This window comes from Motacilla alba, chromosome 2 (genome assembly GCF_015832195.1).
Source record: "Motacilla alba alba isolate MOTALB_02 chromosome 2, Motacilla_alba_V1.0_pri, whole genome shotgun sequence".
Taxonomy (NCBI): Eukaryota; Metazoa; Chordata; class Aves; order Passeriformes; family Motacillidae; genus Motacilla; species Motacilla alba.
In genome coordinates, this window is record NC_052017.1 from 469,806 (window position 1) to 497,306 (window position 27,501).

Genomic DNA, 27,501 nt, shown 5'->3' on the forward strand with positions numbered 1-27,501 from the left:
TGCCCCCAAAACCCTGAACCGTCTCCTTGGAACCCCCTGGGCCAGGGGGAAAGGCACACAGGGCTGGCTCCCTGCCCCAGGGAAGGGAGGGCTTCACTCCTTTCACTCTTGCCAGGGAAGGGCTGTTCTGAGGTCAGACACAAACCATGTGAATGGGCCACGTGAAGCTCAATTCCATGTTCCTGCTCAGAGCAAGGATGAGGAAGCAAAGCCAGATGCCCCAGTGCTGCTCATGGAACACAGGAACACTGGCAGGAGGAGGCCAGGGCTCAAATGCCTCTGTGGGAGGGAACTGTGGATTCCAGCTGAAGGAGAAGGACACAAAGGACAGGAGAGGGGAGGAGCTGCTGGTTTTCCAGATGCTCGCACACAGACCCTTGCAGTGAGACTTAATCCCAAATTCCACTTACTGCCTCTTTCTCCCGGTCCATGATGGTTTCCAGCTCCTCAAAGTGGCGAAGCTTTATCTCCAGCTTCTTCATCTGAGTCTCCACCAGAAGGGCCACCAGGGACTTGATCTTCCTCTCCTCCACAGCTGCCAGGTGCTGGGGATGAAACACAGGGGTTGTTCTGTGACACTGGGCACGGGTGGGGCAGGGAGGGAGGGAATCATCCAGCTGCAGCCATCCTGCTCCACCTCTGGCAGGAAACAGGGAATTCCATTATAAACCTTATGCTGGGAACCAGAGGCCCTTGGAAGATTATTAAGGTTTAATCAAATAAATAGGTGTGAAGGTTTCACCCAAGAGGTGTGGAGGATGCTCAGAGCACTCCAGCTCTGCCTCAGAGCCTTCCAGCACTGGGCACAGGGAGCCCTTCCAGGGAGAAGGAAGGGTCTGTTCAGTGGAGTCAGCTGAGGGTCACCCAAAAAGCTCCCAGCAGGACACACACAGCAGGCTGTGACCCAGAACGACCCCAAACCAGGGAGATGGCACTGCCACGTCTTTGCCATTAAAATAGATTTTTCTCAAGTAGAAGGCAAATTGATTTTTATAAGGATTAGCTTCATGCCATTTATATCCACACATAAATAACACCAGAGATCTGTGTGTCTATATCTGCCACACGAGGCAGCCATGGAAGTGTTTCACACCCTCAGAGTGTGACAAGCGTGGTCATGATGCCTCTCCCTGTTCCTGTTCAAAGCCTGCTGCTCAGCAGGAGAACCCCTGGGAGTGCACCCCACCTGGGGGGCTCACAGAGTGTCCCAGGACACATCCAGGGGCTGGGCTGTCACAGGGAAAGCTGAGGGGAGCAGGGAACAAGGAGAAGCTGGAGCCCATCCAGCTCCAGCTGCAAACAGAGCCCTGCTGAGGGAGCTGGGCCCCAAACTGGGACAAACACCGAGTGGAGGAAAGCAGCACTGAAAACCTCCCTGGAACCCCGAGCAGAACCTGAATCTCTCAAACCCATGTGACACTGTGCCATTGACAATGTTCACCCCCCTGACCCAGCAGCAGCGAGGGAGGGCTCAGTAAATGGGGGCAAATGCCCTCCTGACTCTCTAAAGTGAACTTCAAATCAGGTCTGAGAGAACCTGAGTGACCCCAAGCTCATCCAACACCACATCCCTGAGAAATTCCAGCAGCTGTTCCAAAACTGACCAAGTGCTGCGCACAAAATAATGAAACAAAGCTGACAGAACAGGAAATCTCGTGGTAAATAACACAGTTCAGTAAAATAAACTGGTTTGTATGAAAAGTCAGAGTGAGGGAATCACCTGGGGATACAGAGTCTTCTACCAAACATTTCACTCTGTTTCACATGTGCAATTTTAATAATGAAATGGGACGAACATCTGATCAAAGCACGTGATTAGGTAAAGAACAAATCTCAAAATACACCTTGGAAAGGAAATTATCCCTGAAGTTTTTCCTAGACAGACTCAAAGAGGCTCAGCCTGGCACTCTACCCAGGGCTTTCCATGGGCAAAGGACAAATCCCTACAGCAGCTGAGGAAAATCAGGAACACAAATTCAGAGGTAATTTGAAATGCCTGAAAAACCCATCACTGCACCAGCCTGGAGTCATAAATGAGCAAGTGATCCTAAAGGGCTCTTCCAACCTAAATGATTCCATAAAGAATCATGGAATGCACGAATGGTTTGGGTTGGAAGGGACCTTAAACCCATCCAGTGCCACCCCTGCCATGGCAGGGACACCTCCCACTGTCCCAGGCTGCTCCCAGCCCTGTCCAGCCTGGCCTTGGGCTCTGCCAGGGATCCAGGGGCAGCCACAGCTGCTCTGGGCACCTGTGCCAGGGACTCCCACCCTCCCAGGGAACAATTCCTTCCCAATCTCCCATCCATGCCTGCCCTGTGGCAGTGGGAGCCATTCCCTGTGTCCTGTCCCTCCATCCCCTGTCCCCAGTCCTTCTCCAGCTCTCCTGGAGCCCCACTGGGACCAGCAGCTTCCAGGAATGATCTTTCAGTCCCAGGCACCTCCAACAGGAACGTGGGGAGGTCACAAGATCAGTGTTGGGCAGGAGGTGAACGTGGGACCAGGACAGTTCTGGGGAGGGGAAGAGATGGATCAAGAGCAGCAGGTCTGCAGCTCAGTCCCAGCTGGAGCAGAGCAGGAGCAGCACAGGCCAGGAGCCAGCAGAGATACTTCTGCACAGAAAGGAAAACCAGCTCACATTGGGTGTCCACGGAGAGGAAAATGAGCAGAAGGTACTTAAATTCTAATGCTGTTTGTTCAGAAAGCAGAACCCGTGAAAACACATTTCAGTTGTTGGTCTGTGTGAAATGCAGAGTCTCACCCTGAACATTCATGTTCACCATTCCTCAAACAGCACAACTCAACTGCTGGAAGCCACTGATCCCAAAAGAAAAAAAAAAAAAAAAAAACCCAAGGAAAAAAACCCCAAACAAACAAACCCCTCATTTCAATCCCTTGTCTTTAACCCCCATCTTCCCTCAGAATCCAACTGCAATATTGCTCTGATATAAAATCCTAAGGAAAACAGCTTTTCACATGACCAGGCCCAGAGTTTATGATGAAGAGTTTAATCATTCCTCAGACAAGACACAGACCACCCAAAGCTCTAATACTGTCTGGCTTTTTAAGGGAGTGGGAAGAGAAATCCCTGCTGAACCTGAATTCTACTCTGAAGTGTCAGCCTGCTAATTACAATGCATTATTCCCTGCAATGGAAAGCTGAAGCTCTCCCAGAACATTATTACTGCCATGATGAAAAGTGCCATCAGCCAGGCCCTGCTCCCTCCAACTCCTCATCTCCAGAGGAAGGGAGCAGCAGCTCATCCTCACTTGGAGCAAGTGGCCTTCCACAAACACAGATGAAATCTCATGTCCCTCACAGATACAGGTTGTCCCAACTAGGCTGAGGATATCTGTGAGTCTGATGAACTGAGAGCCACTCTGCACTTCACCAAAATACTGAACCTCAGCTCTGCTGCAGTTTGGGATTTTACTGGACGGGGAGCTGTCTGCCATGTGGGATTTTACAGCCTGGTTTGAAAGGTAAGAGCTAAAACATCCTCCATCTCCTGGGTTCAAAAGGAGGGCTGCACAGCACATCACCCACCAGCCTCACTCTGGGGGATGCAGCCGGGGAAAAAGTCTGAAGTTAAAGAGTCAGAGTGGAAAAGTTAATAGATCACACAACACCTCACTCTATCCATGGAAATCCATCAGGAATGAACACCACCCAAGCCTTGCTCTTGGTTTTATAAAGCAGGTGGACGTGGAATGGGGTACTGAATCTAAGAGCAATTAAAAAACCCAAATTAAAACCTGAATCCAGAGGAATTTGCAAAGAGAAAACAGATTTGCAAAAGATACTCTAAAAGCACTGAAAGCAGTGTGGTTCCTGCAAAAGGAAAGGCAAGACAACGTGCAATTAGTAATTACAGGGTAAAGAAAAGCTGATTCAACACAGCTCATTAGAGACCACACACAAACAGGAGTTAAGGGGACACACCAACCTGCTTCTAACAAAACACACATCATTAAGGTGTCTGAAAGCTGCAGTGCCAGGACTGAACATCCCCCAGTGTCTGCCCCACCCAGACAGGTGCCCAGGGGTTTCAGTGGAGCCCTGGGGCAGCCGGAGAGGCCATCAGAGGGTTTGTGCCCCTCAGCAGCACTCAGAGCCCCCAGCAGCCAAAAGCCCTGCCAAGAAGTCACACACACTTTGGGGCTACTCCTTAGGGACGTTCATCCAGTTCATAATCACCCAAGGAGCTGCTTAATTAACACTTCATTATCTCCCCCAGGGGCTCAGCAGGAGAAATGAGGGCAGCACTTGTGCTCCTGTGAGGTGTCAGGGATCAGAGGGTGAGCCCCCCAGCTCGGGGAGCAAGGAGCACTCCAGGCCCAGCTCTGCTGTCCCTGGCAGGCAGCCCCGGGCTGCTGGCACAGCACCAACCTTGGCTTTGGTGGCAGCAGAGGCCAAGGCAGCAGCTGCAGCTGTGGCCACGTTTCCTTCCGAGATCTCGTGCTCCACCTTCTTCTTCCCAGCCTCGGCCTCTTTGTCCTTGCTGCCATCAACGTTCTCCTTGTTCTCCTCTGCCTCCTTTTCCTCTGCAAGACACCCCAGCCCAGGCTGTTACACGTGCTCCCGGCACGGGAGGGCACCACACTAATCAGTCAAGCACTAATTAACTCATCCCCAGTTCCAGCACTGCTCCCCATCCACGTGCTGACGGGGGAGCCCCAGTTTGAGAGGATCTGATCCAACAAATGGGGCAACTTTAAATGCTTTTCATTCCCATTCTCAATTCAGCACCTGCCATCAGCTTCCTCTCATCATTTCCCCATCAACTCCATCAAATCCAAACACTCCTTATTGTACATGCTGCTAAAATCCTGATCCAAGCTGCAGGAAAAAAGCAATATGTCCATTCCCATCCCTGGCAGTGTCCCAGGCCAGGCTGGGCAGGGCTGGGAGCACCCTGGGACAGTGGAGGGTGCCCCTGCCCATGCCAGGGGTGGCACTGGATGATCCTTGCAGTCCCTTCCAACCCAAACCATTCCATGATTTTATGAGGCACAGGGGAAATGACAAAAAGAATAAGGTTTTATGTAGATGTTGTAACTCCTCAGCCTGTCAAAATCCAGGCTTGGCATCACTTCCCAGGGAAACTGAGCTGAAATATTAACTTCCAATGGGAGATGGGAGCAGAGAGTCCCAGAATGGTTGGGTTGGAAGGAGCCTTAAACCCATCCAGTGCCACCCCTGCCATGGGCAGGGACACCTCCTGCTGTCCCAGGCTGCTCCCAGCCCTGCCCAACCTTAAACACCTCCAGCAGTTCCACTTCTTCACATCCAAAATGATCAAATGTTGTGGAATTTGGGCAAACCCCCCCATTTCTATGACCCACAGGCCCTTGGGGCTGCAGCTCCTCCCCCCATGCCCAGGGCTGGGAAGCTCAGGGAGGGATTGGGTGCCTGAGCTGTGCAGGGAGGCTCAGGGGGAACCTCTGTGAGCAGCCCCAGGAGCAGGGGAACATTCCCAGCCGGGCTGGGAGGGATTGGGTGAGCTCTGCAGGGAGGCTCAGGGGGACCATCTCTGAGCAGCCCCAGGAGCCAGGGGAACATTCCCACTGGTTTGGGAGGGATTGGGTGAGCTCTGCAGGGAGGCTCAGAGGGAACCTCTCTGAGCAGCCCCAGGGGCCAGGGGAGCGTTCCCAGCTGGGCTGGGAGGGATTGGGTGAGCTCTGCAGGGAGGCTCAGAGGGAACCTCTCTGAGCAGCCCCAGGAGCAGGGGAACATTCCCACTGGGCTGGGAGGGATTTGGTGCCTGAGCTCTGCAGGGAGGCTCAGGTGGAACCTCTGTGAGCACAGAGCAGCCCCAGGGGCCAGGGGAGCGTTCCCAGCTGGGCTGGAGCCTGTCCCAGCTCTCGGGGAGCAGCTGGAGCAGGGGCAGCTCTCCTCACCTGTCTTGGGCTCTGCAGCCCCGTCGCTCTCCGGCTCCTTGTCCACGCTGCGCTCGCTCTCCCCTTCCGGAACCTTCTCCCCTTCCTCAGGCTCGCTCTCGGCTTTGCTCTCCACCTGAAGGGGATGGCATTGGTGGCACGGGGGCAGGGACACAAGATACTCACTGTCAGCTTTGGTCACGGCCTTCCAGCGAGTCCCTTAGCACAGTGGCAGGGGTTACACTCTCAAGGGTGGCTGCTGCTCGAGCCAAATGCGACAGACAAACCCCAAATGTGAATAAAGTTAAATGTAAACTGGACCAAGTGCAGTGACCCAGGCCAAGGTGGGTCGCTCTGTGGGCACATAAACTCCTGAACCACAGAATTATGGGATGTCTGGGAATACGCAGATTTCCAAGCCCTGAGTGAGTCTTCCCCACTTATCTCTTCCCATATGTCCCTGTTGATCAGGCAGGCAGAACTACCTGAAAACAGAGTGGGAAATAACCCCAAGGCTGCACTGATCAGCCCCAGGTTAGTCTGAACTCCTCATCTGCTGAGGGAGGTAACAAGAAATATCTTCTGTTGCTGCAGACTCCAGAAAAAGCCACTTCCATTTATTTGTCAGGAATGTAGCAGGAATTAAATAATAAATAAACAATAATTTAAAATTTAAATGTACAAATATAATTAAAATATTAATTTAATTAAAATACATATTAGACATAATGGTATTAATACATAAACAAATAAAATAGTAATAATTTAAATATTAGAGTAATTTAGCAGTAACTAAACTGGTATCCTGGAATTCTGGTTTAATCCCAGCTCATGTCTGAAACACCCACTGCAGTCTGAGGTACCTGTCTGTGGACACGGCTTATGAAAAAGCCACAAACGTGTTCTTGTGGTCACTACCAACAGGTTGAAGGATAATGATAATTAGTGCCTAAACAGCTGATCTTTAAGGGCAGGGTGGATCACCCCCAGCATCCCAAACACATCCATGCCCAAGGGCCAGCCCAGAATTCCTGTGGGGAGGATTCTCCTAGAGCAGCTCAGGCAGAAAAGGCTGTGAAATAACGGAGGGTGTTCCAAAGGCAGCATGTCCTGAGAGCCCTGTGGCAGGCATTTGCCCAGAGCCCTGCCCCTGGACCTGCCCCTGTCCCTGTGCCCCACGACCAGGACCTGCCCCAGGACCAGGACCTGCCCCTGCGCACCAGGATCTGCCCCAGGACCTGCCCCTGCCCCTGTGCCCCAGGAGCTGCCCCAGGATCAGCCCCTGCCCCTGTGCCCCAGGAGCTGCCCCCTGCCCCAGGACCTGCCCTGCAGTGCCACCCCAGAGCCCCCCAGCCCCGTTCCTGGTGCAGCTGCAGTCCCAGCTCCCACAGCATCCCCTGCTCCCACTCCCTTCCAGAACACCCCCCTGATGCCTCACTGCTGTCACCCCACACTCCAGCACTGAGATGGAGCTCTGTGGAGGCCGGGAGCTGTCCCCGTGGGGACACAAACTGTCACGGCTGTCACCTGTCTCACAGGCACCCTAAAACTCCTGAATTCAGGATTTAAGTGGCAGGAGCCTCCTGCCAGCAGGCGCAAACTCACCTTCTCTGCTGGCTGCCCCTCTGCCTCGGTTTCCATCTTCTCTTCCTCAGCTCCATCTGAGAAACAAACAGGGAGGGTTTTAGAACCGTCCCTCCCCACAGCCTCTCTGTATTTTGGGCTGACTAAAACCTGCTGTTCTCCACCAGTGCTTCAGGGAAGGGCCAGCACTGAACTGATGGTTCAGGCTGCTCCAACCCTGCCTGGGGCACTGCATCTCCCCCAGCCCTAAACCAGACCAAAGCCCAGCTGGGGTTGAAGTGAGACCAACATGAGGACAGAAGAAGGAATAATAAAGATGATTAAGGAGTCTCTGTTCCAGGGGCTGGATGGGTGCAGCTCGTAGCAGAGTGCTGGAGGAGAGCTGGGAGCACATCCCCATGCACCACGTGGAAATTAAATTATTGCTTTATAAAACCCTGATTTGAAATGTTCCTGTAATGACAGCTGGTCCTGGAGACCAGGGGATAACAACCAGCCATGGAAACACCATGGAGGTGCCTGGACAATGGTCTAGAATCCCTGACATTTTGTGGGATTGTTTAGAAGTTCAAGAAATCCTAATGTATCCACAGCTCTGCAAGGAGAGACAAGAGGAAGCACAAGCTCATGGTCCTGGCCAAGGATTTCACAATTTCTACAGAGGCATTAAAGGAGCTTATTTAGATCCTGGGCTGGGGTGATGCAGAACTGCTGGTGACAAGCCCTGATCCATCTCTAAGCTTCTGAAGACATCAGCTGGTGCTGGGGTTCATTTTCAGTAATCCTCATTTTCCTGCTAATTCCTGTGTGCTACACTGAGAAAAACAAGGTACAAAGTGTTCTTCCTGAACAGCAACAGCTCTGTAGAGAAATTTTTACACAAGTCCCTTCCATATACAAGAAAAAACAACTAAAATGTCTGACTGAAGGGTAATAGTTTTCCTCTTGGCCTATTTTAAGATGATAAACCCACTTATCTGAACTATCTGCCACCATAATTCAATTTAGGGAGACTGGGGACGTTCTCCCTCACAGGTTTTATCTCAGAGTCAGGATTTAGTGACCCAATAATGTCACAGGGAAAATCTCGATTAGATTTTGTCAGACAGCTCTTTCAAGCCTAGAAGCAGAGTTCCAAACTGGGCTGGAAAGTGTCATTCCTCCCAGGAAAGGGAAGGCTTTACCAAGAAAGCTGGAGTCAATCCTTTAAGACAAAAAAAGGGAGACAAAGTGCAGAACACTCTGAGTGCGCCCAGGTTGGTGGAACTCAAGCAAAAAAATACTGCACAGAAATACCTAAATTTACATTCTTGTGTGAGGAGGATCACTGAGATCATCCAGTGCCACCCTGCCATGGCAGGGACACCTCCCACTGTCCCGGGGTGCTCCCAGCCCTGTCCAGCCTGGCCTGGGACACTGCCAGGGATCCAGGGGCACCACAGCTGCTCTGGCCAGGAGACCCCTCCATGGGCCAGCTGAGGGACTGATGCTGCTGCTGTGGAGAAATTCCCAGGATCCCTGAGGCTGGAAAAGCCCTCCCAGCCCATGGAGCCCACCCTGTGCCTGATCCCCACCTTGTCCCCAGCCCAGAGCTCTGAGTGCCACCTCCAGGGATGGGCACTCCAAACCTCCCTGGGCAGCCCCTGCCAAGGCCTGAGCATCATTTCCATGGGGAAATTCCTCCTGGTGTCCCTCCCTGGCCCAGCATGAGGCTGTTTTCTCCTGTCCCTGTTCCCTGGGAGCAGAGCCTGACCCCATGGCTGTCCCCTCCTGTCAGGCAGGAGCTCCAAACAAACAGAAAGACACCATGCCAGAAAGACAAACTGCTTCCCAGCCACTCTTCAGAGAGGATTTTCTCAAGGAAAAGCACACAGAGCATCTCCAAGTGCCCTCAGATCCTCCTGTGTGTCAGGACACATTGATGGACAGCACCCAAACCCAAGTGCTCCTTGCCACGCCCAGGGACACCTGGGAAGGAAGGGACACCAAGATTAGTGCCAACATCCCGATTCAACCTCGCTCCTCTGGTCCTGGCTGCAGCAGCACATGTTAGGCTAAAATGAGGCTGACAGCTTCAGACAGGCTGTAGTCAATGGGTTTTGAAAAGTGTTTTCCTGCATCAGCTGCAGAGCCCTGACACGCAGTGACAGCGTGGTGGCTGCAGCTCCCACGGGTGGGACACCACGGGACAAGGGACAGCAGAGTCAATTATCCATTGTGAGTCTGGGGGAAATGAGTTTGCCTGGGTGGAAGCAGGTTTTTGGCTCTAAATCAGAGGCTGCTCAAAGGATCCCAGGGTCATTAAGGCTGGAAAAGACCTCCAGGAGCACCCAGTCCAAGCTGTGCCTGATCCCCACCTTGTCCCCAGCCAGAGCACTGAGTGCCACCTCCCGGGGCACCTCTGGACTCTACCACCTCCCTGAGCAGCCCCTTCTGATATTTAACACCCTCTCCACGAAGAATTCCTCAAAACAGTAGAGTCTGGTAAAACTTAATCCCTAATTCCAAAATGAAAGGATGACACGAAGCCCAAAACACGCCTGAGCTCCTGTACGGCCATGACAGAACTGCCTCTGGCCACTGGCACAGACACAAACACAACTGCACTGATTTTCCTGTGTGAGCTAATGAGCCTAATGAAAATACATCCCAGAAGAGTTGATCAGCTGGAGATCCATGTCCCTGGGACAAAGGGGAGGCCTTGACTTTAAGGAGAGGGCTCCTGAAATTCCTTTCCCCTGCACCAAAGATACTCTTGAACTCTCTTCAGCAGGTTTGATACTGCACCTTGCAGCATGTGGGAATCAGGGATCACAAATCCCAGAATTATTAACGCTGGAATTCACCTCTCAGACCATGGAGTCCACCCTGTGCCAATCCTCACCTTGTCCCCAGCCCAGAGCACTCAGTGCCACCCCCAGGCCTTCCTGGGACACCTCCAGGGATGGGCACTCCAAACCTTCCTGGGCAGCCCCTTCCAGTATTCAAAAGCCCTTTCCATGAAGGAATTCCTGCTGATGTGCACCCTGAGCCTCCCCTGGCACATCCTGAGGCCACTCCCTCTCCTCCTGTCCCTGTTCCCTGAATGAAAGGACAGTTCTTAGGTCAGGAAAATGGTTGTGAGCCACCCCAGGACACCTCTCAAGAGGGAAAATCCACTGGGAGATGAGGAATCATCACCTCTCCAAGCCCCTCTTTCCACCTGAATCAGGTGTTCTGTTTCTGTGGAACTTTATTCTGTTTTGCACGTTATCTCCAAGAGCACTGAGCCCTTTTTACTAACACGTGAAGGACTCAGAGCTGAGCTCTGCCCAAGCCAGAGACTTCACAGAGAACTCAAATGGACTTTAGGTCAACAAGGAAACCACCCTTTTTCAATAAGGGTGAAACACCTCCCTGCTAAGAACTCCCTGTGTTACCAGAGATGCAGGAGCAGCAGATCCAGAACCTCTGCTGTAGTGAGAGGAGCAAACAAAGGAGGAGCTCTGTAAACAGCAGTGGAGTCACCTGCCTGAGCTCCAGCTCAGCAAACAGTTTAAGATGCCCTCCAGACAGCCCAGACTCCTCTGCTCTCACTGAGGCAACACACAGCCTGTCACAGCCAGGCTGGGACATGAATATTTAATGGAGAGGAAATACACGATGGCCGTGGAAACATCCCAGCCCTGGCTATGATAATGATGCTGTTATCTAAACCATCATTTACATTTCCCACAATAAATCAGGGCTGCACAGCCACCAGAGCTGCCTCTGCTCCTGCCTCACACAGCCTGGGGGCTCAGCAACAGGGGGGCTCCAGGGGGAAGCCTGGGGAGCTGGGAATGCTGCTGGGGGAGCTGCAAAAGCCACAGCAGCTCCTGTGAGAGCCACGGAATTCAGCAGGAGAGGAGTGATGGGCTCAACCCCCGGGGGCACGGACCCAGCCCCCAGGACACCCCCAAAGCTATATTATTATTGTAATATTATTGCATTATTATCATCCTATTATTGTATTATTATAATATTATTATTATATTCCGGGCACTCTGGAATCCACTGGTTTAGGAATGCTTCATCACCTCAGAGTTCTCACCCTGGAGAGCAGCAGAGAAATCTCCCTGCCAAACACGACTGGAATAACTGGGTGCATGTCCCTCCTTGTGTGTGGCTTTCTGGAGCGTGTGTTTGGGAATGAATCAAGCCATGCCCAAAATGGTGACTCTAACCCTCCCCTGGCACTGTTTGCAGGTGATGGGATGCAGGAAACCAAAGCACAGTCCCTCTCTCCCTGGCACAGAGCAGCTGCAGGCCCAGGATGGTGTCAGGGGAAATAGCTGCTGCAGTGAGACCTGAAATGCTCAGGTAGCTCCAGCACAGCCCCTGCGGAGGCTGCCCTGAGCAATCAGTGTCATTAACCCCCTTGGAAAGACATGAACAAAGACTTCTAGAAACCATTAAACACCACGGGTGTGCTGGATATTCCCTCTCTGGAGCTGAATCCCAGCCCAAAGAGCTGGATCCAGTGCTCCCCTCGGGCCACTGGCACAGCTGCACAGCAGCTCCAGTCAGCTCTTCCACAGCCTGCACTGGGGCAGGACTCAGAAAACGCTTGGTATTTATTGTGGGGGACTGCTTTAAAACCTTGGAGCAGATTGTCCAGAGCAGCTGGGGCTGCCCCTGCATCCCTGGCAGTGCCCCAGGCCAGGCTGGACACGGCTGGGAACACCCTGGGACAGTGGGAGGTGTCCCTGCCATGGCAGGGGTGGCACTGGGTGGGCTTTAGGGTCCTTTCAACCCAAACCTTTCTGTGACTCTATGAAAGCAGGAGACAGAGCCCACCACACTCACCACAGCAGCTGACCACTCCAGTCTCCTCGTAACTCCACTGAAGCCTCACTTTATCAACTTAAAAGGAATTATCACCAGCTCTTAGAAAACCTAACAATGAAGACTTAGAAGAGGAGATTCTTGGGTATTAACTTAAGCTCCTCCAATCTGTTCCAGTCATTTTCCCTTTTCACGTTCCATATTGACTATAATTCACTGATATTAAATAGTTTTAAAATTATTATGGAGCTCTGATATAATTTTATTTTTGAAATGTAACAACTAATGAACTTTAATTCTAGTATGGAACCTTAAGCAGATACTTTTACTTCTCCATAGCTGCGTTTAAATATAAAAGCAGCATTCTGTGGTTCCATTACAGAATGGATGGAAGGACAGGACACAGGGAATGGCTTTGAAGAGAAAGAGCAGGGTTAGACTGGATATTGGGAAGGAATTGTTCCCTGGGAGGGTGGGGAGGGACTGGAACAGATTTCCCAGAGCAGCTGTGGCTGCCCCTGGATCCCTGGCAGTGTCCAAGGCCAGGCTGGATGGGGCTCACCTGGGACAGTGGAAGGCGTCCCTGCCCATGGCAGGGGTGGCACTGGATGATCCCTGAGGTCCCCTTCCAGCCCAACATCCTTTGATTCCATGCCAATATAACATCCAGTGGGCTTTCACTCCCATCTGGAAGCCCCAGCAGGTGTTTCCAGCCCTGCCCAGGTCTGGGTACAATCCCCGGTGTCCGAGCACAGCCACGGCCACAGCCCACGGCACAGCCTCTGCCACGGACTCTGGGGGTCCCTGTGCCCAGCTCTGGGGGGTGGGGGGCACCACAGATTGCTGAGTGACCCAGTTCACTCGGGCTGAGCAGCTCCCCCAGGGAGAACCATCTGCTCCTGCCCTAATTTATTCCATTAGTCACAGCCCAGCACAAATCGCATTAACGCCGCCGGGGCTGGGCCAGCTCCCCACGCTGCTCAGCCAGAGCTGCCTGGGGTGGGATCTGCCCTGGGACCCCCAGACTCACTGACAGGCACCTCACATCCCCCCTGCCAGCCTGGGCCCAAACTCTCCCAGAGAAAGGGCCAGAGAGGGCCAACCTGCAGCCTGGCACCGGGGAAAAGCCCCAGCAGCAAACGCGTTACGGGGGACACGCTCGGGACAGGAGGGAACGGCCTCAGGATGTGCCAGGGCAGGCTCAGGGTGCACATCAGCAGGAATTCCTTCATGGAAAGAGTTTTTGAATACTGGAAGGGGCTGCCCAGGGAGGTTTGGAGTGCCCATCCCTGGAGGTGTCCCAGGAAGGCCTGGGGGTGGCACTGAGTGCTCTGGGCTGGGGACAAGGTGGGGATCAGGCACAGCCTGGACTCTGTGACCTTGGAGGGCTTCTCCAACTGAAATGATCCTGTGAAGTCCTTAACAACACACAGTGACACCTGTACTGGGAGAATATGGGAAAGGAGGACAAGACTGGAAGCAAAATTTAACTTAAACTGATCTTATTTTAAAACAACTATGAAATTGAACTCAGCCCCAGATGGAGTGACAAAGATTTGGTTTATAGCTGACTTGTAAATAAACCCCAAGCTTGTCCTTCCAGCACAGCTTCAATGCCTGCTGGCAGCTCTGAGGAGCAGGGAGCAGCAGATATTCCAGATGTTTCTCTTCCCCTTCCAGCACACAATGCCCACCATCCCAAAGCACTGAGCTGCCTCATGGCAAGCCTGTCCCACTGAGTGCAGAACTGAGACGTGTGACAGAAGGGCTGAGTGGTTTGTTTGCTTCTTTTCTAATTAAAAACTATCTTGGTGATTTAAGTGGCATTTTGCAATCTAATTTACTGGGTAGTTTTGCAGTGGACATTAAGAGCTATAAATAGCAGCCCTCTGTGGGTAGCAGTTGATAACTGAAGAGCACCGAGCACAGCCCCTCGTGATGCCATCCCACAATCTGGCACCTCGCTCGTGTCCCTGGACAGGGTGACAGCAGGGCAGCTCTGCAGTGCAGGAGCACACCCCAACCCCAGCCTCCCAGTCAAACTCCATCACATCCTGCTCAGCTTCACCCCCAGCCAGGCATGCCTCCTCATGTCCAGTCACTGAAATCATTTGTGAAAAGCTGAACACAGCAAGAGCCAACAGGCTGAGAGAAAGGAGCAGTGACAAGATTGTGGATCTGTAACCAAATGAGGAGAGCAAAGCCTGAGAAAGCCCTGGGGACGGATAAACTGTGTCTGCTCCTCCTGCTGGGGAGAGCCACCAGGGCCAACAGAGAGGGGCACACAGGGCTTCACTTCCCAGGGAGCTGCTTTGACACTCCAGAGCAATCAGGAGCCAATTTGCACCAGGCAGGGTTTCAGAGAAGAGACTTAATAGCAGAATAATTGCTGAACACCACAGAAATTAAACCAGAGCTTGTTAACACACACAGGTAAAGCCCAGCAGAATTCCAGCCCAACCAGAGTCAGGACTGGATTATCACGTGCCAGTCCAGCACTTCATCAGAAATCCTCTGGTGCTGCCAGCAACACACCCAGAGTACCAGATCCACCCTAAAACCCACTGCCCAAACCCCTCAGTTTGCTTTAACACCACAAAGGCAGAACCAAAACTGTAGCTAAATGCACAATATCATAAGGAGACAACAGATTTGTATTAATAATATGAATTAATTGCATTACTTCAGCAGAATTAATACTAAATTTAGTCACTTTAGACTGAAGGTCTTGCACAACTTTCTATACAATATCTTCATGACTACCATTTTGTCTTGAATTCTCCAACACCCAACCAACAGAATATCCTGCTCTGGTATTTTTGGTCAGTTCACTCTGTGCACCCCAAGCAACAGCATCTCCACACAGTGAGAGCAGGAGGACAAACTCCTGGAACTCAAGGCAGCCCTAAAATCCTTAGTTCAATGTCCAAGTCAATCCTGCAGTGAGTAGAACAACCCATCCCCTTCTCCCTCCCCACAACTTCCATCTCCTGCTGCAGGAGGAGAATTTGGAGCAGAATTTGGGCTTTCTCAGGACTCAGAGGAAAATGCCCCCAGGGAGCCCCAGGGCTGCAGCACTCACCCATCTTCTCGGGCTCCTCGGGGCCCGTGCCAGCGATGCAGCTGCTCTCCAGCCCGTAGGTGGGATCCACCTTCCCAGAGGCTCGAGCTGCTTCCTGCACCTTCTTCACGTGGGCCTCCACCAGCTCCAGGGGCACCTCCTCTCTGACCCGGGAGAACTCCTCTGCGGGACACGACACACAAAATGAGACGTTCTGGGGCTTTTGCAGCAAATTAAGTGATGTTTGCTCTGACTGGTGTGCAGGTAAACCCTGGGACAAAGGGAATTCTCAAATATCCAAGTTCCTTCCTCTCACAGGAGGTGGTTGACTCTGTATTTCAGGTGTGGTAGAAAAGAGCCTCTTCCCAATTACATAAAATTGTTTTTTTATGTGGAAAAACAAGGCAAACATTGAGATGAACTATTTTTCAAGTGGACACACCCAATGACCACTCAAGACTTGAACCTTCTAGTGCAAGATGTCCCTGCCCATTGCAGGAGGTGGATTAGGAGGTCCCTTTAAGGCCAACTCAGTCCAGTCTGGGAATTCTAGGATCTCCGGGAAATAATTTCACACAGGTAAAACAGGAAAACTGCAAGATCCACACTGAATTTACCCAGAGCTGCACTGGTGACAGTGCTCAGAGGAACACCAACCACCAGCTGCAAACACATCAGGAACGACACCAGCCATTCTTGGGCACTCAGTGGCCTGCTGGAGCCACTCCAACTTCACACAGAGTGCCTGGGTTGGGAGGGTATGGATGTCACCCAGGCCAGCCCCCTGCCAGGGCAGGGTCACCCGGGCTGTGTCCAGGTGGGTTTGGGATGTCTCCAGAGAGGAGACTCCAGCCCCCCTGGGCAGCTGTTCCAGGGCTCTGCCCCTGCATGGCCAGAGGCTGCTCCTGCTGCTGAGCTGGAGCTGCTGTGCTTTGCTTTGTGGCCCCTGCTCCTGGTCCTGTCACTGAGCAGAGCCTGGCACCCTTCTCCTGCACACAGCTGGAGAGATCTGTGTGCATTGCTGGGATCCCCTGTGAGCCCTCCCTTCTCCAGGCTGAGCAGCCCAGCTCCTGCAGCCTCTGCCCATCAGAGATGCCCCAGAGCCCTGAACATCTCTGTGGCCCCTGCTGGACCCTCTCCAGCAGCTCCTTGGGCTGAAGAGCCCAGAACTGCACCCGACACCCCAGCTGTGCCTGACCAGGGCACCTGGGCTGCAAACGGGATTTCAGGGAAGCAGAACACAAACCTGGGGAGAGCAGAGCTTCTCCTACATAACCTGTACCCCCAAGTCCCGTGTCTTACTGCTCGCTGAGGACTCTGCACCCCTGAGGCTGGAGGGGCAGGCACACACAGGGTGGGGGACACGGGGTGAGGGGGGACAACCCGAGGGGTGAGGGATGCAAGGCAAAGGGGGACAGTGCAGGGGGCGAGGGATGAGGGGCGAGGGAGGGACAATGCAGGGGGCGAGGGACGTGGGGCAAAGGGGGACAGTGCAGGGGGCGAGGGACGCGAGGCAAAGGGGGACAGTGCAGGGGGCGAGGGACACGGGGCGAGGGAGGGACAATGCAGGGGGCGAGGGACGCGGGGCGAGGGAGGGACAATGCAGGGGGCGAGGGGGACTGGGGCTGTGCCATACCGAGAGCAGCCTTGGCGGCGGCCGAGGCCACACGCGGATCCACCACGGAGGCCAGGAAGGCCACGGTGCTCATGACGGGGTTGCCCGACTGGCTGAAGGGCACGGGCTGGTAGGCCAGGGGCCCCAGCGAGGCGTCCGAGTTCTCCAGGTAGGGATCCTCGATGGGCAGGCGCAGGAAGTGCAGGATGCACTCGTCCTGCGTGCGGCTGCCCACGTGCTCCGACACCTTGTTCCAGTCATCCTTGTACATCTCCAGGGCCTGCAAAAGGCAAAACCGGAGGCTACTCGGGGAAAGCAACGCTGCTGTGGGCAGAAGGATTATCCATACTGGTTATTGTGTGATGGAGCAGTAAATGGGGATCAGACAACTAATAAAAATGGTTTTTTTCTGGCATTAAAATTATCTGCGTAAGTAGTATGAGAATTTCCCTGGGGTATCAGTGATGTTGAAGCCACAGGGATCATCACAGGAGTGGGTGCCGTTACTGTATCAGAAAGAATTGTCAGAAGACTCGGGATTTACTAATATCTGCACAGTAGGTGTTTCCCCATCTTGCTTCCACAGAGAACTAAACCTGCCTTTGCTACCAAGTCTCACAATCCTTTAATTCCCAGCACTCCCCCCAAGGACTCTTGTTCCCTCTCTGAACACAGGAAGCTCTTTGGGGCTAGGAACAGGATCTATTTTTCTGTTTCTAAATATGGACTGCCTGTGATGGTGAAATCCAGTCTTTAGATCCAACTGATGCTATGGAAGTGTAAAAGCATCAAACCAATAGACCAGGGGAAAAGAGGGAAATCTATCCCACACCCTGAAGCCAGGAGAGACCAGCTCTGCAGGAGCTGCACACAGCGTAATTGCTGTTAAAATCAGGGCTAACAAATCATTACTGGCCAGAGAAGGCACCTGATAAAGTAAGAACTTGTATATCATACCAAAGACATCATTCTGAATTTCAGTAATTTTTAAACTTCCTCAAGAAAAGAATTAAAACAATTCAACAGCAATGAGCTACTGAAGGCCCTGCACTAGTTCCTGAAAAACCAACACATTAATCCTGTAAAACCCTCCAAGTCAGCCTAATAAATTATTACTCCTTAACAAGCCCTTTTTTTCCTTGAAAATTGTTTTAGTGCAGTATCTGGACAGTATAAAATAAATACTGACATATCTGAACCATTAACTTTTACATTTCTGAGAGGATTCATGGTGCAGTCACCCAAAAAAGGCAAAAAACCCATTTGAGTTTCTGGCAAAAGATGTTCAGTGTGAAAATGCATTTTCCGACGTAAATCTCTCCCACGAGGCTGAGAACTCCCAGAAACCTCAACCTTCCAGACTGGCTGAACTCTCAGAGCAGGGAGGGAGAACTCAGAGCTGGTTCTGCCAGAGGTCCCGAAGAGAACACGCTCAAGGTGGGAGAGCAGAGCACACAGGGACACAGGTTCCTGTGCTGGGCTTTCAGCAGCTCCCAGGGACAAGAGGAAGATGCAAACTGAGCCACCAGCCTGGTGCTCAGAGTTCCTCCATCTGGGAAGGGCCCAGAATACACTCCAACTTCCGTGGAACACCAGGACCAGGCTGGATGGGGCTTGGAGCTACCTGGGATAGTGGAAAGTGTCCCTGCCCATGGCAGGGGTGGGGTGGGATGGGCTCTAAGGTCCCTTCCAAACACACAGCTGTCTTCAGAGCTGCTCTGAAGTGCTTTAGTTTTTGTTCAGTTAAAATAGAAGCTCTGAGAATTCCTCAAGGACAAAATACTGACCTGCACAGGGCCCTCAGGCACGTTGTGGCTACAGAGGGTCAGCTGAGGTCAGGAAAATGTTTGCAAAAAATGCTCCTGTTTCCAAAGATGTGGAAGCAAACTGGCTACAAGGACAGATAATTCAATCCAACAGCATCAGAGATCCAACATGGATCAAACTGGAGGGACATGCCCAAGCTGCCCCAGAGTGATTTAAGCTTAAACCTGGCTGAAGTGTCTCTCTCCCAGCCAGGTCTCACTGCTTAATTCGGGTGGAAGAGGAAAACCCCCAGCATGTCTCCAGGGAGCCTCTGGCTGCCTGCTCCTTCCTTTCCACAGCAGGTGGGGTCAGCTGGAATGCCCAGCTGGGTGGGGAGAACACCCAAGAGCTGCTGAAAACCCTGAGCAGCACCAGGAGTTGGGAGAGCTCCAGGGAGAGCCCTGGCCTTGGGAATGACCTGGGACAGGCTGCCTGCTCTCCACCAGGGAATCACCCTCCCCAAGCCCTGCTGAGCCCCTCTCCTGCCCCAGGACCTTCCAAGGGTTTGAGCAGAGGAGAGACTGCTCAGCTCAGCACCTCACACTCAAGGGAGAGATTTATTCCCTGCTCAGCCTTTATTTCCCTTTCCCTAATTTCATCTCTGGGCTCTTAGTCCCCATCTCCATTTTTAACCCCACTGGCACATGAGACCAGCTCTGCTTCTCAACCCCCAAATTTCTGCTTTCTGCTCCTCCTCCTTCCCCGTCTGTTGTTTTCCTGCCAGACAAACCCTCGCTCGCAATAAATGTCCTTCCTAAAAATAGCTGAAAATGCATTTAACTCTGCCTGAGCCGTGGAGACACGGACAGGGCCGTGCAGGGAGGCTGCTTTGGGGAGGAAAACTCTATTTCCTGCCCCAAATTATTCAGTCAACAGGCAGAAGGCCAATAATTATATTTCAGATACGATTTATTATTTGGAATTTTGCTGCCTATCTATTTGCCCAAAGCTACCCTGAGGATTTAATTGGACTGAGCTGGCTTGTTACAGCTGAATTACTTATGCTTGAACTGATATACTCTTTACTGATTTATTCATGGAGCAAGTCCATGAAAAAGGAGGAACAAAACCATTATTAATTTAAACTCATTAAACAGAATTGCAATCTCAAGATTTAGGGGGGTTTTGGTTTGTTTTAAACATGGAATATGTCACTGGATTATTTCACTGGGCTACACTGTGCAGTGTATGACCATAAGCTAAAAACATACAAACCAATGAACTTTAAATAACAGTACTATTAATATTAAATATCTAAATAATATATTTAAATAAATAAAAAAGGAAAGAAGTCAGTATATCACGGCATTAGCCTTGTTTCTCCTTACAAGAATGCCACAGAAAACAGCTGTTTACACCCCATAAGCAAAATTTTTCCATGTGCCAATAGAAAAGTATTGGCTAAACAGTGAATATCAACCTAAAATAAATAGGGAAAAAAGGGAGATTTTGGCTGTTTGATGACCACACTCCATATGTGTGAAGACTGAATCACAGCTGCTCATTTGGCACTGACACAGGTCCATCCTCCAGGCTTTTCCCCAGGAAATTAACTTTTCAATGGGTTTATTGACACATGGGAAGACAAAAAAGCTGAAACAACCAGGCAATTGCAGTTTGCTCTGAGCTCTGCAAATAAAACCCAACAAAAACAGAGCCCCAAAGTGGAATTCTCAGAACCCTAAATTACTTTAAAAGAAAGAAATCAGCCATGCAGCCTCTACATCAGGAGAATGTTCCTGTGAAAGCAAAGCTGGGGAGAAGATATTTTCTTTGCAGAAGTGGCAGCACTTTAAATTATTTCAGGCCACTGAGATTCTTCTTCTGCTGAAGCAGAGAGAAACAACTGCCCTGATGTGAGAGCCCAGAGCCCTCTGCAGCTCCTCGGAGGGTTCCATCCCCACTGCAATTCCAGAGATCCAGCCATCCCCAAGTGCTCCAGAGCTTCCCTTGAAGCCACCTGGGGACACCAGCCTGCATCATAAGGCACCTCATGGAGTCATCTCAGGATTTTTTTTTTTGGTAGACTTCCAGAAAAAGCTGAAAGAACACCCCAAGTGCAGCTACAGGGAAAACGAGGAGGAGACAGATGGGATGAAGGAGCTACCAAAGAACTTCCCTTCTCCGTGGCCCCAACTGTTTCTCAACCACTTCAGCTTCCAAAATGAGCTGTTTCCCTAAGCTATGGCATGGCCTGGAAATCAAAATTTCCAAGGATTTATCTGAGGGCCAGGTAAACCTTTACCTGAATTATTTACCACTATTTGAATTAGTGACATCATTTCACACTGCCAGTGAGTCCTGCTGAATGAAAGCACCTCTGCACTGCAAAACCTGCTCCTGACTTACACAAAGCTCTTAAAAGCTTCATTCTGGCTTGCAGGTCCAAGTTAGAAGCAAACCTCAGACGCAGGCAGCCCCTCTCTCACAGAGATGCTCCTGCCATCTCTTTTTGGTAGCAACACTCTTGTAGCCATGATGGCAGTCAACCTTTAACTCCCAAAAATGCACATGTGGATTTTTAAAGCCTGACCTACCCCTCCTGGCTTGGTTTCCTACCCTTTGGCTCGGCCTCATGAACTCACCTCTAACAGCAGCAGTGTCTCCTGCTCTGTCCATTCTCTGCCAGCACTTGCACCTTTACTCTACAAAAGACAGGAGGGGGAAAAAAAGGTGAAACACAGCACTTCTTGCACAAAATCTTGTAGGAGAAAACACTGAGGAGGAAAAGGGAAGAAGCTGTGATTTGATCCACTCCAACCTCCTCCCTCCAGCTGGTTACCCCATGTTTTACTCCTCAGTGCAGGCACAGCTGGGTTTACACACCCCAACTTCCCACCACGCCTTCTGAGCTAAAGCAAAGGGATGTGCACCCTCCTCTCCCAGTGATCTGTGCCTGCCCACACAGCAGAGAGGGTTTTCCTGAGTAATAAACCCCCTCTGAGTGCTGGAGGCACAGTGGGCTGGGCACGGTGTGGGCTGGTCCAAAATAAGTTAATTTATCTCCAAGTTCATCAGTCACTCAGAGAAATAACTCTTTACAGGGAATGAGCTGTGTGAGAAGGCAGAGTAATTCCGGCAGGATCAGCTGCTCCAAGGGCTGCTGCTCCCAAATCTGCGCCTCGTGGTGAACTGCTCAGATGGATAAAAGTTCCAAATTCATGGTGGAGCTTCCCCTGCTGCGACACCCTGACAGCTCAGGACTGCTCCCAAGGAACATCAGCACCACTGGATGGCTCCGTGCTAGGCTGAGAGGAAGAGGCTATTTAGGATAATAAATGTTATCTCCAGATGCATTTCAAACAGCTCATTAACCCACACAGAACATTAATCAATGTGAGTCACCCAACTGCTGCTCTCCACAGCCAAAAGCCCCAGCACACAGAAACCAAACAGGGCAATCTGCCAACAAACCTGCTCCAGTTCACAGCCCCTGGAAACACAGCCAGAGCCCAGAACCAGCAACAGATTTATCAATTTGGAGAGTATTCATACCTCCCCTAACAAGTGAAAAAGTCAATCCATGCAATGTGAGATGGAACCAGACTTATAAAAAATACCTCAAGAATTGGTTTGGGTTTGTGGGGTTTTTAAAGGATGGTCTGAAGTGGTAAATAGTGTTTAAATAGTTATTTTTGGGTTTAAACAGTGACCTCTGAGGACAAAGAACCAATGGCATGGAATTAGCCTGATGCCACCCACGAGGGGCACTGCCCAGCTCTGCAGGGTCCCAGCTCCCACTGGAGGCTGTGCTGAGGTACCCTGGCATTCCCACAGCACCTCCAGGGACACACAGGGAGCAGGGAAAAGCAGGAGGCTGTGGAATCAACACACCACTGCAGTGATGCCTCCCAGATTGCATTATCCTGTGTGACACTGCAATGCCAGCACCCACATGACCCCTGCAATGGCCCCAGGACACCCAACCAGTGGGCACTGGGGTCCCTGTGTGTCAGCCTGGAAACCAGGAGAGGCAGAGGTCCTGCTGGAAGCCCTCTGTGCCCTGAATCCTTGGATGGTTTGCTGATGCTGAGCCATTCCAGCAGGACATGCAGGAACACTGAGCCTGGCATCTGAGGTGACACTGTGGATGCTCTGGGAAGCTGTCCATGGCTTTATTCCCAGGAAATCAGAACTCCAGCACAACCTCCCACCGTAGTGTCCTGCACAGGGATGGAAGACATCCAAACCAGGAGAGGAGCAGCAACACGAGTCACCTCAGGGACACAGAGCGGAGGACACCTGAAGAACAGCAAAGCTGGAGGGGACACTTGCCTTGGCCAGAGTTTTCTTGGAGTAGATGTCTGTGCGAAGGCCAAAGTTCTGCAGGTCAGTTGGCTTCTCCTTGTTTTTCTCAGGGAAGCTCAGCATCTGCTGGGCAGCTGGAACCTGGGAACAAACGTTACAGGGGAGAGGGCAGGAGCTGAAAGCTAGCCAAGGTTTTCAGACCAACACCCAACAGAACATGGACCGGACAGAGAAGCTGAACACAAGCCCAGGACACTAAAGTGTCTGAGCAACGTGTGAGGTTCTGCACAGAACTGCCCTGGATGCTGGGCCCAGCTGGGCAGCAAGGGGGACATTTTCCCCAGCTGGGCAGGCAGCAAGGGGGACGCTCCCCCCAGCTGCTCAAGCAGGAAGGGGACATTTCCCCCAGCTGGGCACAGCCCCTGGCTGGCAGGGCAGCCCCGGCCAGGCTCACCTGCGGGGTGCGGATGTGCAGCGGCATCAGCCCTGAGGGGGTGTCGGCCAGCACGTTGAAGTGGGGGGTCGGGGGGGGCCCCATGGCCATGGGGCGGCTCTCGGGGTCCACCTGGTAGTTGATGAGCCCCCACTGCTCCAGGAAGGCGTGGACCCTGCGAAAAACAGCACAAATCCAGCCTTTGCCACCAAAGGTTTGCTTGTGCTTCGTGTGGGAGGGGACAAAGGACAGAGCTGATGGTGCTGGATCAAATCCAGACCCAGGAGCTCCTCTGGTCCTTCGTTAATCTCAAAGAGCAAAACAAATCCCAGAGCAGGAGCTCTGTGCACACCTGAGGGCACTGCAGTGTGATGGATAAACCAAAGCCTGACTGCGTCCAGTTCTGGGCCCCAAAGAAAGACCCTGAGGGGCTGGAGCGTGTCCAGGGAATGGGGCTGGGAAGGGGCTGGAGCCCCAGGAGAGGGGCTGAGGAGCTGGAAAGGGGATCAGCCTGGAGAAAAGGAGGCTCAGGAGGGACCTCGTGGCTCTGCACAACTCCTGACAGGAGGGCACAGCCAGGGGGGTCGGGCTCTGCTCCCAGGGAACAGGGACAGGAGCAGAGGGAACGGCCTCAGGCTGGGCCAGGGCAGGTTTGGGTTGGACACCAGGAGGAATTTCCTCCTGGAAAGGGTGGTCAGGGTTAGGGCTGCCCAGGGAGGTGACCTAGAGGTGTCCAAGGAAGGCCTGCATGTGGCACTCAGCGCGGTGCTGGGGATAGGGCACGGGCTGGGCTCAATCTTTTGAAGGGCTTTTCCACCCTCAGTTATTCCACGATGCTGCTGATGCCTGGAAATGCCCAGAAGCTGCAGGCTCCAAAGGCCCAGGCCCCAAAGGTCCCCCCAGAGGCCAGCTGTCACCTCATGACGGCGCAGACGTCCCCGGTGAGGTTCCTCCTGCAGGCAGTGCTGGTCAGGTACTCCTGCGGGTTCAGCCGGTACGTGTCGATCATGAAGTTCCTGTAGGCCAGGTATCTGCAACACAAGGACCACCAGCTGTGTCCCTCAGCTCCTCCACAGCTCAGGGCAGGCATTTCGACACTCAGCCCCCCAGGCACCCATCTCTGACCAGCAAACACCTGCAGATCCCTTTCATCGGTGCAATTTCAGAACCAGCACCAAAAGCAGTAGGTAAGTGGAATTCACGCTCTTCCAGACCGCTTCACTCTGGATTTTCTCCTGCGTTTGGATTAGCAGCACGTGGAAACACGTTCAAATTGTAAATCACACAATTATCTGCTGCAGCTTGGTCACTGACCAAATATTCCCGCAACAGAATAGGAGCTGCAGGATGAAAAGAACGGTGTCTGGTCTGCACACAGGAACAGGATAAATAATCCTTCTGCATCCCTGGGAGAAGGAAAACAGCTGCACAGAAAAGCAGAAGTGGATGGAACACGGCTGCGGCTGCATGTGGAGTTTTTAATGGATGAAGGGACGAGGCAGGAAAGGCTGGAGAACAGCAACATGGAGAAGAAAAAACCTTTGAAAAGCAGAGGACAAGAGCCCAGAGCCAGCACAGCTGGGAACAGCTGGAGCAGAAACAATCTCTCAGATTCCCCCATTTCAGTAAGATTCTGGAACATACTGATACTTCCTAATACAAATGATCCCAAGGAGAATAACCTGCCATAAAATTATTGATAGCCCTGCTCTTCAGAGGGAACAAACCCCATCTGCCACAGGCAGGCTGGCACCATCCAGGCTTGGAGCAACCTGGACTATGGAAGGTGCCCCTGCCCATGGCAGGCAGGTGGAGTGAGATGGGCTTTATGATCCTGTCATACCCAAATTATTGCAGGATTCTGTCTAGTGAGTATCCAGTGCAAAGCTGTGTGTAAAACAGTGGTTTTAAAGCAGATTTCTGCCTTTGGAAAATTCCAGGGGGGAATGTTTCACATGCAGCGTGTGAAGCAGCTGGGAACCAAAAATATAAATCATCCAGGCAAGGCCTGAGCAGGCAGATGCTGCAAGCACATGTCCCTGCCAAAATCCCACATCTTCCTCCTGACCAGATCATATGTGCAACTGGCTGGAAGAAAATTGCTGGAGTAGGAGTTTGGCTCCATGTGGGATGCTTGGGAGGCAGGAAACAAAAAGGAGCTTCTTCCACAGAGGAATACTGAGAACATTCCTGAATGCTGCAGGGGAGGAGGGGAAGAACCTGCCCAGGAACGGGTCTTGGCTGCAGGAATGAGTATTTATTAGCAAAGGTCACAGCACGAGGTGGAGAGAGAAGCACAAGACAGAAAGATCCCCAGGCTGGCTCTGAAGGGAGATGGTTTTGAGCCATGACCCATCAGCTAACCCCTGTGAGCAGTGGGAAGTCAAGCAGGATTTAGATGAATGCCTTTGCAGCCAGGGCCACCCCAGGCACTGCTGTCACAAGGATGAACCTGTGTGAGCTCCTCCAGCACAGTGCTTTGGCCAGAACATTCAGCTGAGGCCACCCATCTCCGTTCAGGGGGATGCTCCTCTTTTATCCCAAAAGAAAACACAGCCAGGACCACGTGCTGCTCCTACAACCCCGAAATGGCACCACAACCAGATCTCCAGGATGACAGGAGGACTGGCAGGAGTCCCCAGGCTGCTTCCATGGCAGGCAGAGACCCGGTGGCAGCCCAGGGAGGAGCAGCAGGAGCACTGATTCGTGATGCCAGCTGCAGAAGGGCACCTGGGCCTGCAGTGACAATCACAGGGATCACAGATCCAGGAGAGGAACATTCCTTCCACATGGCAGCTGTCTGCTGCCTCTCACTCTGAGAAACCCCCAAACTACAATTTCCTGGGCAGCAAAACTGCTGGAACGGAGTCAGTGGTGGATGAGCCTTGGAGCCAGCCCATCGTGGAATGGCAGGGAGTGGAACAAGAGGATCCTCACAGCCCCTTGTCCCCAAGCCCTGCTGGGGCTCTGGGGTCCAGCTGTGCTTCCCTGCACTCACACATGCAGAGAAGTTGGGAGGACACACCAAGAATCCTTGGGGGTGCCAGGAGCCTCAGGGGTGTCTGAGCCAAGCTCCTGCTCAAGCCATGAACTGTCACCAGGTTTCTTAGGGCTTTGTCCAGGCAGGCCTGAAAGACTCCAAGGAGGAGCAATCCCAATTTCCCAAAGTCCCATCCCAGTGCCCTGCCTTGTTCAGAGCTCAAAACTCCCCTTTTCTCCAGCCAGAAGCTGCTGTTCCATGCCAGCCTGAGCTGTTTCTGCCCTGGCACAGGGACAGCCTGGCTGCACCCCAGGGACCTCCTGGGGCAGGGCACAAACACCACGAGAGCCCCAGGAGAAAGGACAGGCCCTAATCCCTGTTCCTTTATCAGACCCAAAGCATCACAGAACAACAGCCACACCTGAGGTGGGAGATTCCAGCACAAGGACAAGCTCTGCAGGGATTCTCCTCTCCAGCCCGGGAGAGCTGGGAATGCTCCCCTGGAGAGGAGAAGCTCCAGGGAGAGCTCAGAGCCCCTGCCAGGGCCTGAAGGGGCTCCAGGAGAGCTGCAGAGGGACTGGGGAAAAGGCCTGGAGGGACAGGACACAGGGAATGGCTCCCACTGCCAGAGGGCAGGGATGGATGGGAGACTGGGAATTGGGAATTCCTGTCTGGGATGGAATTCCCAGAGCAGCTGTGGCTGCCCCTGCATCCCTGGCAGTGTCCCAGGCCAGGCTGGACAGGGCTTGGAGCACCTGGGACAGTGGGAGGTGTCCCTGCCATGGCAGGGGTGGCACTGGATGGGTTTAAGGTCCCTTCCAGCCCAAACCATTCTGGGATTCCATGGAATGCTGTGTATGAGCAATGAAGGGCCCAGATGGGATCAGGACAATGAGGAGACACCTCAACCCCTTCCTGTAGTACTTGATTGAAAAAACACATTCTAAAACCCCCAAAAGCTGCTTTGGAACCAAGCCAAGATCTGACACCAGGACAAAGTGAGCCCAGCCAGGCCAGTCCCACGGCCCACACTGACCAGCACACACTGCTGTCCAAACCCAGGATTTTTTGGTGTGAAATCTCAGGTT

At 52.4% G+C, this 27,501-nt stretch overlaps 1 protein-coding gene across 1 annotated transcript in view; it reads right to left on the reverse strand.

Moving 5' to 3' along the window:
• The window catches only part of SMARCC1 (SWI/SNF related, matrix associated, actin dependent regulator of chromatin subfamily c member 1), a 64,299-nt gene that overhangs the window by 13,576 nt on the left and 23,222 nt on the right, over positions 1-27,501 (reverse strand). The window contains exons 16-25 of the mRNA XM_038130016.1: positions 24,351-24,464; positions 23,455-23,608; positions 23,028-23,141; positions 21,338-21,397; positions 16,968-17,226; positions 15,353-15,514; positions 7,486-7,541; positions 5,902-6,016; positions 4,391-4,545; positions 411-545 (exon numbers count right to left, since the gene is read on the reverse strand). Coding sequence (XP_037985944.1) covers positions 411-545; positions 4,391-4,545; positions 5,902-6,016; positions 7,486-7,541; positions 15,353-15,514; positions 16,968-17,226; positions 21,338-21,397; positions 23,028-23,141; positions 23,455-23,608; positions 24,351-24,464 — 1,324 coding nt within the window. The remainder of the gene's footprint in view (positions 1-410; positions 546-4,390; positions 4,546-5,901; positions 6,017-7,485; positions 7,542-15,352; positions 15,515-16,967; positions 17,227-21,337; positions 21,398-23,027; positions 23,142-23,454; positions 23,609-24,350; positions 24,465-27,501) is intronic.